This window comes from Malaclemys terrapin, chromosome 5 (assembly GCF_027887155.1).
Source record: "Malaclemys terrapin pileata isolate rMalTer1 chromosome 5, rMalTer1.hap1, whole genome shotgun sequence".
In the NCBI taxonomy this organism is placed as follows: Eukaryota; Metazoa; Chordata; order Testudines; family Emydidae; genus Malaclemys; species Malaclemys terrapin.
The window spans coordinates 120,727,640-120,742,173 of NC_071509.1; the positions used below are offsets into that span (position 1 = coordinate 120,727,640).

The 14,534-nt window shown below is 43.5% G+C and overlaps 1 protein-coding gene across 6 annotated transcripts in view; it reads left to right on the forward strand.

Moving 5' to 3' along the window:
• The window catches only part of HERC3 (HECT and RLD domain containing E3 ubiquitin protein ligase 3), a 143,157-nt gene that overhangs the window by 44,047 nt on the left and 84,576 nt on the right, over positions 1 to 14,534 (forward strand). For 5 of the 6 annotated variants that reach the window (XM_054029124.1, XM_054029119.1, XM_054029121.1 and 2 more), the window contains exons 3-5: positions 4,658 to 4,817; positions 7,296 to 7,372; positions 8,059 to 8,280. The exons of the other annotated variant lie outside the window; for it this stretch is intronic. In XM_054029124.1, the coding sequence (XP_053885099.1) occupies positions 4,658 to 4,817; positions 7,296 to 7,372; positions 8,059 to 8,280 (459 nt within the window). The remainder of the gene's footprint in view (positions 1 to 4,657; positions 4,818 to 7,295; positions 7,373 to 8,058; positions 8,281 to 14,534) is intronic. 6 annotated transcript variants of the gene reach the window in all.

Genomic DNA, 14,534 nt, shown 5'->3' on the forward strand with positions numbered 1-14,534 from the left:
AAGTGCATTCTTGATGGTTGTTACAACCTAGTACATATTCTTCACAACTCAGAGATAGATGTAGGTTTCATTTTTAGAAGGTATACACTATAAATTTTTTTTAAGTGATTTATTTTGAAAACTTTTCAGATTAGTTTTACAGCTATATCAGAAAATGAATGATTGGTTATTTTATTTACCAAAGGTAATTGAAGCAGATATTTATGAAGTCGTTGGGAGGTGAACTATCTCCAATTCAACAGGTTAAACATTAATATTTGGAGGATTTTCTTGCCATGCTGTATTAGGAGAACATCACCAGACAGACATTTAAATTGTTTTATTTAACTAAAACAACAGCGTTATGTATTCTGGATTTTTTTCTTCAACAGCAAACATATAATATTTTAACAAAACAAGCATGTGAATTTTTGAATTTAGTTAAACATTCAAGTGTTTTTAAATCAGGTTTGTTTTTTGTTAAAATTGTTTTTAACTAAAATAGTTAAATGAAATATTTAAAAAAAATTAAATCGACTATGTCAGCCAGGTCAACATGAGAAACTTAAAATTTTGTACTTCCAATAAGCCCTTGCTTCCGAGTATCTTGCAGTGTGTTACAAATAAGCTTCACACGACCTTGGGGAGTAGATGTTATCCCTTTTAATAGCTGGGGCAGGTGGGGAAGGAACCACAGCTCAGAGATTGAAGATGGTATTTTCATTCCCATTCAGCATGGGCCTATCTCTGCTCCCATTGAAGCGGATGAGAAGGCTCCCTTTGTCCAATGCTGCAGAGTCAAGAATAGAATACAGGGGTCCCAATTACCAGAACTGGGTACTACTACTAGACTACTGTGAAGTCAAACTGTCTTGAAGACAGTGGGCCTCTTCATCATTATACTAGAGTTATCATATTTTAATAAAACAAAAAGAGGACACTCCATGGGGCCCTGGCCCCGCCCCAACTCTGCCCCTTCCCCAAAGTCCCCGCCCCAACTCTGCCCCCTCCCCTGAATGCTCCACCCCCTGCTCCTCCCCCTCCCCTGCTTCCCGCGAAACAAATATTTGCGGGAAGCCTGAAACAGGCAGGCAGCAGAAAAGCTGGGGCGGTGGCGGGGGGGGGGAGCGCGAGGAGGCGCGGCCCAGTCCGGCCCCCCCCGGTTGAGTGGCTTCCTCCGGCAGTCGGCCCCGGCCAAGAGGCTCTGGCCCCGGCTGAGTGGCTCTGGCCCACTCCAGCCCCAGCCCTAGCGACTCCAGCTCGGCTCGGGCCCCAGGGCACCAGCCCCAGCCGAGCGGTGCCGGCTGGCGGCTGAGCACCCCCAGCCCCAGCCCCAGCGGCTCTGGCCCAAGCTCCGCTCGGGCCCTGGTTCTGGCCAAGCAGTTCCGCCCTGGCCCCGACCCTGGCCGAGCAGCGCTGGCCAGCGGCCGAACATCGCCGGCCCCAGCGGCTCCGGCTCTGGCCCCAGCTGCTCCAGCCTGGATCCAAGCCCCACAACCACTCCCTATTTTCCCGGACATGTCTGGCTTTTTGGAATTTCCTCCCGATGGGGATTTGAGGACCAAAAAGCCGGACATGTCCGGGAAAATCCGGACGTATGGTAACCCTAATTATACTAACCCATCTGTGTTGTTCCACTGATGCAAAGGAGCTGTAAAGCTGGGGGATGTTATCATCTGGGAATTCCACCTGCGCAGAGAGCATGGCTGCAGCATCTCTTCATTCCAGTTGCTAAAATTGCCACTTGGGGCCACTGCCAGGAATAAATCAGAGCAGACTTGGGGCTGCTCTAAATGTACACTGGAAGCCAAGCCACCTTTACCCCTAGCTTTCTTGGGACAGACCTTGCACCAAGTACAGCTTGACACGGTCCAATTTGTATTCAAAAAAATCTGAGGACGACCCTAAAATAAATCAAACTTTGTTACCTTCTCCTAGGAAAAGGTGGGTGAGCGGGAGCTAGTGATTCAAGTGGCCCTGTGGACTGAAGAGCTACATTTCAAAACTCCCTCAGGGATTGCCAGCTGGCTCCAAACATAGATGCTGCAATGGGGCGCGGCTCTTCTCTGAAATGAAGGGTTGTGACTGGGTGTGTTTTCTATAAACACTTTCAGTTTGGAGTTACAGAGGTGTCAGATGAGGTTGACTCTTTAACGTAATTGGTTTGATATTTAAACACTTTCCCATTCTCTAAGGATTCACACCATTTTACTTTGTGAATTCCCGTGTGCATTAAACTATCTCAGCTTGGCCTCTGATTCTCCAGCAAATATGGTAAAAACAAGGTAGTGGGAATAAAAAGCACTAGCCACACCCTTCTCCTCTGCATATTTTCAGTCCAGTAATGCCTGTTACTGCAATCCAAATATCGAATGCCATTGCCTATGGGAACCTGTAAACATGCATCAGACATTTAAACTGTCTGTCGTCTACACTCTGTGAGGGGGTGATGGAGGATGGGTTAGGGAAGTATTTGCCAGTTGCCTGTAACACATTGTACTGTTTAACAGGGAAGCAGTAGATTCTATAGCATGGTGCATTGAACGTAGTAGCTCTGTGTGTGTGGCTTAAACTTCTGTTCCAATCAGAAGAGGATGTAGCTAATACAGAGCATATGGGCTGTGCCTTTGGCGCTCTTGGCTATGAGCAGAGCATTATGTGCAGAGAACAGACTTGGGAAAGGCTGAGACTGTGGGTTTGTGATGAATATATTGAATAGACCTTGCACAGCCTGTAGTAGCAGATGGGTAAGTGCATCATAGCAAGCCCAATTAAGGTAACATGAGAGGTGGGCTGCAGTTTATAGTTAAGAAGGTAACAAGGCGAGTTACTCATGAATGGAAGGAATGTTTTTATTGGACCTTTCCTCACTCTGTTTTTTTGTGAAGATTCCTTTCCAGCTGGGGATTTTAATTGGGGACTTTTCAGATCCTAAAGCAGTAATGCTACCTGTTGAGCTTAAAGATGCTCTAACATCCTCTTTTAATTGTCTGGCCACTGAAAGGAAGAGGCTGCTAGAACTAGAACCAAAATCAGTCTTTCAGTGTGTTACTGATGTGCTCATGAATGACCTATTCTTACCATCCATGGTACCCCCAGGCAGCAGCTAGTTGCTTGGAGCCTGCCTGTAAAAACAGGCCACCTAAATGACACACACAAATAGCACAAAACAGGCCACAGAGTGCTGCAGTTGGGCACGGAACTGCCCAAACCTTGGACTCGTGTGTGTATCTTACATGGCTGCTCTTGACAATTGGGTCCTGAGCTAGGTGTGTCCACCTTTACTGTTATGTGAGAAGGTGAAAATCTTAAATTAGGTAGAAAAAGTTACCGTTACAGAAACTAAGTTACTAAGCACCGATCACTATTTTCATAGAATTTAATCTCACCTCCCTTCCCTCTCCTGCTGTAGGCAACCTGGTTTTCTTATGAAAATTAATCCTTTGCCTGCATGTGACAGAGCAAAGCTTTTCTGGTCCAGTCTGAAACCTCCATCTGTATTTAATTTTTGTCTAATTAAAAATAATTTTGATTTGGTGGGAAAGTTTTGCTACCAAATGTGTACCAGCTTATTGCAAGACAGGAGTTTTCATTTAATTAAGTAAGCACTTAAAAAAAACACCCTTGTAATGAAAGTGCCATGATGGCTGATGCTACAATAACATTAAAGCTCTTTCAGATACATAGAGTGACTTAATAGTGAAAAATTAATTGCAGACAATATTCTTATGGCAGGGTGACTGACTTTTACTCCTCTGTAAAATCTCTTGACGTACTCACTGTTTAATGCAGACATGAGAGAGTGTTATAATTTGTAGTAATTTAATTGGGTTGATTGATTTATGCCTGGTTCAGTCTTGGTACTATGTGATATTCTAGCAGCTCATCTTTGGTAAGCTGGGTACTGTCCCAAGAGATGAGTAGGGAAGAGAGGTGGGCAGTGGAGCTTGCATTAGGAAGATGGGTGAAGTAGGGAAGGAAGGAGTGAGGAATTTTGGAGGGGCCTGCTAGGTCACTCACTGATTCCTCACAAGAGAGTTGAGTGAGACAGTCTCAGACAGGGACAGTCCAGTTCATGACTAACTCACTTTATTAGCTCCCTAAATACTTAGCTGCAACATGCCCTGCACCCGTACCTTAATGACACTTGCTTTGATGCACATTACTCGCACACTACATCAGGCTAGACTTTCAAAAATCTCAGCAGCCACAGTCTCGGCCAGACTTTCAAGAGAGCCCAGCACGTGGAGTACTGAGCTCCCCTGAAAATTGGGTGATACGTGCCACAGTAGAAGCTGCTAGTTACTGAGCTCTTCGGAAACTCTGTGTCTCTCTGCTGCAGTGTGGGTGTTGGTCACAAATGCAGCATGCCTGTGAAACAGTGCAAGAGAAATACATAAAAGGTTGTGAGGTGATCTGATACCATGGGTGATGGGAGGGGGGTGGCGGCAGGTAAGCACCATAAACAGAGGTGTAATTCAGTTTTTGTTTCATCGTTTGTATTCTAGGTGTGCATAGTGGACTTCCCAACCAAGCCCGGGATTTCATTGTGCTAGGTCCTGTATAAACACGTGTCTTCTTTATACCCAAGTATATGTGGTGTATGTACAGGGCTGTAATGTCCATGCATACATATGAGAGATACCCTATTGTTTAGTGGGTTTCCTGTCTTCCTCAGAGCAAATTGGAGCATTGGCAGATCAGCACATAGTCCATGTTGCCTGCGGAGAGTCTCACAGTGTGGCACTCAGTGACCAGGGCCAGCTCTTTGCCTGGGGCGCAGGTAGTGATGGACAGCTGGGAGTCACTACTACAGAAGATTCTGTGGCAGTACCAAGGTAACGTTTACAGGACACAAATGCTAAAGTTTTCACATGCAATGTATGAAGTTAGATCTTCTAGCTCTTCTTCCTGGACCTGGGTGAGTCTTTTCATTAACTTCAGTGGGCCCTCCATGTTTTAAGAGTAATAAAGGCAGGACTTTTCTCCCCATCCGTATTCTGCTTATCAAGTCATCAAGGCCCTTTGGTTTTGGTTTTTACTGGAAAAAATCTCAGGTTTTACAAAAGCTATTTGGTTTTCACTGTTTTCTTCCCTTCTTCTCTCCCCCCTCTCCCCCGCAATGAATTTTGGACCATTCAAGTACATGAAAATATGGATTAAGTTAAGAAAATCCAGTCCATTACATTATTTATGTTAATTATGGTTTAGTCTAAGTGTAAATGCAAGACTGTCAAAGTGAGGCAATGTAGTGGAAGATATGCATGCACATGTATACACGTGTGCTCAAGTACTCATAAAAGAAGGGCCGGAACTCCCTGGACCCAGTTGTTTTCTTCAGTAGGAGAGATGGCGACTCAGTAACATGGGCCGCCCAGCTTACCGAGCCACCATCTCGCCTTCTGGGTGAGAAATATTCCTTTTTTCTCTATTGCCTTTTTTTCTGTCCTCTCATCCTTCCCTAGTAACCCCAATTTTGACCCTGAAAACAGAAGTTAATTTTTTGCACTGATTTTTCGCTTGTTGTTTTTTTTTTTATTATTATTATTTTTTAATTTTTTGTAATATATACCAATCAATTCCTGGGAAATTTTAAACAAAATAAAAACTACAAGTGAAGGACCTTGCAAGTCATTCGCCCCTTTTGGTCCAGAGATGAGTTTTTGTTAAGTTCTGTTGCACAATCCAATGCATTATACTACGCTATCACAGACAAAATGGACCTTGCACACTGGTTTCTCAGGAGGAAAAATGGGACGTAAATTAGAAGATACTTTTTTTTTTCTGATGCTATAATATTTTAGAACTTTGTATGAGAAGTGGGTGGGGGAGTTGGGATGCAATGAAAATGCTGATTGGCACCCAACCATCCTCTTACTCCCTAAAAATTCTTGTGCTGTGGGATCTGTCTTTCAAGACTAGAGAAGTAAACTTGGATGTATGAATGAGCACTGTGATTTTGAAAACCTCATGCAGCATTGCCTAGTCACTCATTTTACTTAGTTGAGTTTATGGCACATCACAGTTCAATAAGGGACTATGAAACTACCCATATCAGCACTGTAGTTAATATTACTCAGAAGTCTTTAGATAGTGCTGACGTTTTTGACATTTGTTTAATCTGATTTGTTCCTATCATTTCAAAGTGCTGAAAGTCTTAAAAAGCATAATAAGCTTTGGTATCATCTGAAAAATGATGAAAAACATCACATTAATCCGTCTACCTAGTCCCTGTACCTATTGAGTCAGAATGCCTTACTTTAGGGGCAGATATATGCTTTCTCTGTTACTTGTTCCTGGTAGCCTGGCAAGAGCCAATACAGAGATGGAAGAGGAACCTTGAAAGCTCTTCTAGGTTGTGCATCATGAGCAAAACTGTTAACGAAGTTACAGTTTCAGAATCCTGATGATGCACCATCTGAAGGAATCCAACTTGGCTCACAGATGTCAGGTAGACTCTACAGTACTGGCTGCTAGGAAAACATCTCTTGTGAATTGAGCAGAGTTATACAAAAATCTTTGAAGCAAAAATGGAAACACCCTCTGTGCCACGTTCTGAGTGTTTCAAAGAAATAACTGCACCTTATGAGCCTTATGCTATTCTCCATGCAAGACTTTAAACTAGTAAACAGAAAGAAACTGCACATCCCACTCATTGACACTAGCAAACACCAGTTGCTTGACAGAGGCTAGCACTATAGACACTGTGAACCAGCTGTTCTAAGTAATTTACAAATGATAGAGCTCAGCTGTACTGAAAAAGTTTGCTTGGCTCTATCAAAGCTAGTTGAAGTCTGTGGTGTTACTCTACTGTCCAGGGGTGTTTTTAGCCGCTCCACTGCTTTGTAACCCGAACGGGTGTAACTGTAATCTCCTCAAAATTAGAACTATATATCGCTGTAGGGGAAACACATGTTGCAGGTAAAATATTGGTTTTGGGTTAGAATGAGCACGTGTGATGGCAAGATGTGATGGACTCTAATAATAGAATCAAAGAATATCAGGGTTGGAAGGGACCTCAGGAGGTCATCTAGTCCAACCCCCTGCTCAAAGCAGGACCAAGCCCCAACTAAATCATCCCAGCCAGGGCTTTGTCAAGCCTGACCTTAAAAACCTCCAAGGAAGGAGATTCCACCACCTCCCTAGGTAACCCATTCCAGTGCTTCACCACCCTCCTAGTGAAAAAGTTTTTCCTAATATCCAGCCTAAACCTCCCCCACTGCATCTTGAGACCATTACTCCTTGTTCTGTCTAATAACATTGTGTGTGTGTGTGTGTGTGTGTGGTTACTTTTTAAAATAACCTTTTCTCTTTAGGTTAATAAAGAAACTGAACCAACAGACGATACTGCAGGTTTCCTGTGGCAATTGGCATTGCCTAGCTCTCGCGGCAGGTACTGTCACGTTCAATCTATGTTGTTAATGATAATATTATTTGTGTTGTGGTTGTGCTTAGAGGCCAGGGCCCCATGGTGCTACGCTCTGCACGCTCACATAACACAGAGACAGCGCTGCCCAAGGAGCTTGCAATCAAAGTAGAAGACTATAGAAAACGGCTGGAGACCACAAGCGGGTGGAGGGAGCCCAAGAAAATGAGGAGAGAATCCTGGTCAGAAAGAAAAGTGGTGGTCTCAGCACACCAGCTGTCTAACTGTTGTAGGGCAGCTGGAATTTTTTTTTAAGTCTTTCAGTCTCTGTGTAAAAAAACCCAAACAAAGTGCATGATTAGAGTCGTTGTGACATTGGGAAAAGCATGCCTGGGTGCTTCTCTTCAGCATGCAGAACACGTGCCTTTTTCTCTTTGGCGGTGTGTAAGCCATAGTAGTTTTCCGCTCTGTCAATCCGCTGCCTGTTTTACCATAATATCTGCTGAATCTCCTAATTCAATCACACACTTTATTTATTATTTTACCTGGTAGCTCCACAGTGCACATTTTTGTAGCCAGTAGCGTCTTCGTCACCACTCCTGCCTTCAGTAGCACTGAAGCCCAAAGTATTGTTTCTTATTCAGGCTTATCAGATTTGTTTTGCTGTTGGGCAGATTTTACTTAATAACTTCAGTTGTCCATCTTCATTCCAGACGGCCAGTTCTTCACATGGGGACAGAACGACTATGGCCAGCTGGGCCTGGGTAAAGAATGCCCCTCTCAAACCAGCCCGCAGCGCGTCACATCTCTCGATGGGATCCCCTTGGCTCAGGTTGCTGCCGGCGGAGCTCACAGCTTTGCCCTGTCTCTCTCCGGAGCTGTGTTTGGCTGGGGGAGGAACAACTCAGGACAGCTGGGCTTAAGTGACGAGCAAGGTATTGGAACACTTAACAACGAAGGATGGGCTGATTGCTGAGCATGGCTTTGCTTTTTGTAATAATCCATCATTCTACCAAGTGGCCTATAGGAGAGAGCACGGAAACGTGATTCCTCCCAAAGGGCCCAGGAGCCTTTTATACCATCAGTGGAAGGAAACACTCTGCAGATGTAAATGGGAATTAGCAAGGTCAAAAAGAGAATGCCCAAACATTTCTGGGTGCCTATATTTTGGCACCTAAATCAGTGGTCTGAGCATATGTAGCTCCTGTGGAAGTCGGTGGGCTCCATGGAGGAACCAAGGCATTAGACATGATCACAATATTGCAAAACTGTTTATTGGTAGCATGTGGCCAATTACTCTTTTTTTCCCCCTGACAGTCGTGCTAGCCAAAGCTTGTTGTAGCCTAGTCTCCAAACAGTCTCAGAAAAGCAAATGTCATGTCCATCCTGGCCTTGAACTCCTTGGTATTGTTATTAACACATTTTCAATATGGTGTATATATCAGAGGGGGTTTTCTGCGGGTGCAGATGAGCCTGTCAGCATTCTTTAAATGTTTCCTGAGTGGCTTTAAATACATGTTTTAACTATTAGGTAGGCTATTGATTGTGCAATGCAGGTAAGTTAATGATGATTCTGTTTTGCCATGTATATAAGTGTGTTTATATACAGTATATACAGCCTTTTGTAATATGCTGCATTTTCATAATGTAGATTGCAAAATATTATCTATGCGTAATACTTATATATGTTGCAAAATAAAGCCATGAAGTTGCTCCACATTTCACATACATGTAAGTGGAAGTTGCAGCTTTTAGCAGCTCACCTAACTAATACAGACATGTATTTTTGAAATTACACAGAAAATGTGCAAAGAATGTTGAAGGTATGACTTGAACCTAGAAAATGCCATATGTGCGCGGTCTCATCAGTGCTGGGGAATTCCTGCAGTGTCTAGGCAGGTCAATCCTCCATTCCATATTATTATTTATTAACATTGTGGTAGCTCCTAGGAACCCCAGGGAGCAGGTTCCTAGAGCATTCCATTGTGCTAAGCGCTATACAGACCCAGAACAAAAAGACAGTCCCTGTCTCAGAGCTTGCCTTCTGTAGCTATTAAGTTTCTCTCTTTCTCTCTCAACAATAGTGGTATGTGATTAATGCTTTATGGTATCTCCTTTATTTTTGCTCTTTTGAGGCATGGCAGAACATATTTTTAAAAGGTGTGGAGGGGGGCGTTTCATGTGTGTTTTTTATAAGGGCTAAAACTTTTCTCTCACGTAAGTGACTCATCTAAGATTTAGCCATTGTGAATTATTCTTAATGAATATTAACAGCATGATCTATAGGCATTTGTGAGTGTTTCACAGCACTAGGGTATTTAACTGATTTAATGTTCCGTCTCTCTGTAACAATCCATAGAAGTTTCATGCCAGGCAACGTGCCTTAAGCCTTGCATCAGAATGGTGGCCATAGGGTGAACAGACAAAGCATTATGGTTCTGTTATAATTCAAATAGAAAAAAAATCTGTAGAATGGCACAGGTCTCCTCTCTCCACCTGTTGGATACATGGGCTAAATAGGTGCCTATAGTTAAGCTATAAATAGGTGGCCTGATTTTCAAGAGTGCGGGGTATGAAGCTGCTCCCATTGAAGTCAAACAGCTACCGGACATTTATCTTTCCTTAAAATGCTTGGCCATTGCCATCAGTAGCACGTGTAACATTGTTTTTTGTGTTTGTTACGGAGAAGACAGACTTCTACATATTGTCTGCAAAAAACGTGGAGAGAGACGTATCCCATAACCTTCTGCAGAGATAGTCTCTGCAACTAAAGCAATGACTCTTTTTTCAAAAAGGTGCTAACACGGGAAAGACCATGCATTTACATACCGTGTCTCCTGAAATACAGGACACTCTCTTTGTGTTCTGCTTGAGATGCCCTGGGCACGTGGTGTCATGGATGTCTCCCAAGTGTCCAAATCCTTCCGTCACAAGGTGACTCTTACCAAGGTTTTGGTAATAAGTTACAATCTAGTGTTTTGGAAGGCAGCATGAGTGTGAGGGTGGACCTAATTAGGATACCTAATCCTCTCAGTCATGCAAATCAATCCACAGGTACAAGGTGAAAAAAGGGGAGTTATTAACAATTATTTATAATTATGGTTACTAAGACATAAGAACGGCCATAATGGATCAGACCTATGGTCCATCTACCCAAGTATCCTGTCTTCTGACAGTGGCCAATGCCAGATTGAACAGAACGGGGCAATTTTGAGTGATTCATCCCCTGTTGTCCAGTCCCAGCTTCTGACAGTCAAAGGGATACTTGGAGTATGGGGTTGCCTCTTTGACCATCTTGGCTAATAGCCACTGATGTACCTGTCCTCCATGAACTTACCTAATTATTTTTTGAACCCAGTTATACTTTTGGCCTTCACAACATCCCCTGGCAATGCATTCCACAGGTTAACTGTGCGTTGTGTGAAGTACTTCTTCCTTTTCTTTGTTTTAAACCTGCTTCCTGTTAATTTCATCAACTGACCCCTAGTTCTTGTGTGGTGTAAAGGGATAACTATCACTTACTTTCTTCATACCGTCTATGATTTTATAGATCTCTATCATATACCACCTTAATCATCTCTTTTCTAAGCTGAACAATCCAAGTCTTTTTCATCTCTCTTCATATGGAAGCTGTTCCATACCGTTATTCATTGTTGTTGCCCTTCTCTAGACCCTTTCCAATTCTAAAATACCTGTTTTGAGATGAGGTGACCAGAACTGCATGCAGTATTCAAGGTGTGGGCGTCATGTAGATTCATATAGTGGCATTATAATATTTTGTACTTTATTATGCATATCTTTTCTAATGGTTCCTAACCTTCTGTTAGCTTTTTTGACTGCTGCTGCATATTGAGCAGATGATTTCAGAGAGCTATCCACAATGACTCCAAGATCTCTTCCTTGTGTGGTATCAGCTAATTTAGACCCCATCATTTTGTATGTGTAGTTGGGATTATTTTTTCCAGTGTGCATTACTGTGCACTTATCGATTTTGAATTTCATTTACCATTTTGTCATGCAGTTTAGTGCGGTCACTTTGTAACTCTTTTCAGTGTGTTTTGTATTTAACTACATTGAGTAATTTTATATTATCTGCAAATTGCTCCTTGGGGGGACTCAACTATTTACCTCTCTCAATTGGGAAAACTGACCATTATTCCTACACTTTGTTTCTTATCTTTTAACCAGTTACTTGATCCATGAGAGGACCTTCCCTCTCATCCCATGACTGCTTACTTTGCTTAAGAGCCTTTTGTGAGGGCCCTTGTCAAGACTTTCTGAAAGTCCAAATATATTATATGCACTGGATCACCCTTGTCCACGTGCTTGTTGGCAGTCTCAAAGAATTCTAATAGATTGGTGAGGCATGATTTCCCTTTACAAAAGCTGTGTTGACTCTTCTCCAACGTACTGTGTTTATCTATGTGTCTGATAATTCTGTTCTTTACCATAGTTTCAACCAATTTCCCTGGTACTGAAATTAGGTTTACCGGCCTGTATTTGCCAGGCTTGCCTCTGGACCTTTTTTAAAAATTAGGCATTATAGTAGCTACCTGCAGTCACCTGGTACAGAGGCTGATTTAAGCGATAGGTTACATACCACAAGTAGGAGTCCTGCAATTTCATCTCTGAGTTCCTTTAGAACTCTTGGGTGAATGCCATCTGGTCTTGGTGACTTATTACTGTTTAATGCAGTGGTCTCCAAACTTTTTTGATCGTGCACCCCTATCAGTAAAAAATTTTTGAGCACGCACCCCCTGCCGCGCGGCTCTACCATTTTTGCCAAGCAAAAAAAAGGTGCTCGGACTCCCGCCCAAACTGCCGAAGCAAAAAAAAAAAAAAAAAAAAGCGCTCCTCCTGCCGCGCACCCCCCAAGGATTCTCTTGCGCACCCCACTTTGGAGACCACTGGTTTAATGTATCAATTTGTTCTAAACCCTCCTGTACTGACACCTCAATCTGTGACAGCTCCTCAGATTTGTCACTTAAAAGGAATGGCTCAGATGTGGGGTTCTCTCCCATATCTTCAGCAGTGAAGACTTTTACAAAGAAATCGTTTAACTTGTCTGCAACAGCCTTGTCTTCCTTGAGTGCTCCTTTAACACCTTGATTGTCCTGTGACCCTACTGACTGGTGGACTTCCTGCTTCTGATGTACTTGAATTTTTTTTTGCTGTTAGCTTTTGTATCCTTAGCTCAGCAAATTCTTTCTTGGCCTGCCTTGACTTGCCAGAATTTGTGCTCCTTTCTATTTTCCTCACTAGGACTTGACTTCCAATTTTTAAAGAATGCCTTTTTACCTCTAACCTCCTCTTTTACTTGACTGTTTAGCCATGGTGGCATTTTTTTGGTTCTCGTACTGTTTTTATTTATTTGGGGTATAAATTTAATTTGTACCTCATGATGTTTTTAAATAGTGTCCGTGCAGTTTTCAGGCATTTCATCCTTTTGACCGACTGTTCCTTTTAATTTCCGTTTAAGTAGCTTCTTCATTTTTGTGTAGTTTCCCTTTTTGAAGCTAAAAGCTACTGTGGTATGGGTTACTTCGGTATTTTTCTCCCTGCAAGGATGTTAAAATTATTATATTATGGTTGCTATTACCAAACGGTTCAGCTATATTCACCTCTTGGGCCAGCTCTTGTGCTCCACTAAATCAAGACTAAATCAAGAATTGCCTCTCCCTTTATGGGTTCCAGGAGAAGCCACTCCAAGAAGCAGTCATTTGTGATGTCTACAAATTCTATCTCTGCATCTCTTCCTGAGGTGACATGTTCCCAGTTAATATGGGGAGATTGAAATCCCCCATTTTATTACATTTTCTGCCTTTGCAGCTTCTCTAATCAACCTCAGCATTTCACAGTCACTGTCACCATCCTGGTCAGGTGGTCGGTAGTATATTCCTACTGCTATGCTCTTATTGTTCAAGCATGGAATTTCTATCCATAGAAATTATGTGGTACGGTTTGATTCATTTAAGATTTTTACTTTATTTGACTCTCTGCTTTCTTTCACATGTAGTTCCACTCCCCCATCAGTGCTACCTACTCTGTCATTCCTATATATTTTGTACCCTTGGTATTACCGTGTCCTATTGATAGGGCTCCGTGTTTGTCCCAGAGGTCGCGGAAGTCACGGATACCCTGACTTTCCGCGTCCTCCGTGACTTCAGCGGGGGCCAGTGTGTCTGACCCCAAGGCCACCCAAGCAGCTGGCTCTGGGGCCAGCTGCTCAGGTGGCCTCAGGGACAACCACACCGGCAGTTGCTGGAGTGGCCCGGGGCCAGCCGCACTGGCCGCTGCTCAGGTGGCCCTGGGCAGCTAGCCAGCCCCAGGGACTGCACGAGCAGCAGCTGGTGCGGCTGACCCTGGGGACCACCTGAGCAGCGGTCTCCAGGTGACTTGTGAAGCCACTGCTAGCGGCGGTCCCCAGGCAGCCGGAGTAGCCGCTCCCCAGGGTGGCCCCCAGCAGAGGTGCCCAGATGGCCGGTGCAGCTGCTGCCGGCAGCCCTCAGCAACGGGTGCCGCAGCTGGCCCCAGCCTCCCCCAGCAGCAGCCTCCCAGGGTGACCCCACTGCCAGCAGAGGGTCCCCCCCCAGCTTCCTCCCCAGCAGCGACCCCCTTAAGATTTAGTCAGGGGTATTTTTAGTAAAAGTCATGGACAGGTCATGGGCCATGAATTTTCGTGTATTGCCCATGACCTGTTCATGACTTTTACTAAAAATACCCGTGACTAAATCTTAGCCTTACCTATTGATTATCCTCATTCCACCAAATTTCCGGGATGCCAATCGTGTCAATATCCTCATTTAAAGCCAGGCACTCTAGTTTACCCTCTTAGTATTTAGACTTCTGGTAACCATCTTGAATGAACAAAGATTAAAACCAGGACCACTATCGAATAAAACAAGCAACAATGTATTGGTAGATGGGAAATCGTTACACATGAAAATGCAGTCCTAAAAAAATTCCATTGATCACATTTGAACTGGTTTCAGGTACTCTGGTCATCCCAGTAGATACCTTTCGTTTTATCCTTTCACCCTTGTAGGATATTCTCTCCACGTGAGTCATTTCTTTGTGGCTCCCCAGGGGTCATCTTTGTCCAGTATGTTTTCAGATGACAGATCTCAAAGGAACCTCTTCTTCTCCAGCTAGAGTTGGGCTGAAATACTCTCTAACTCCCTAACTCTCT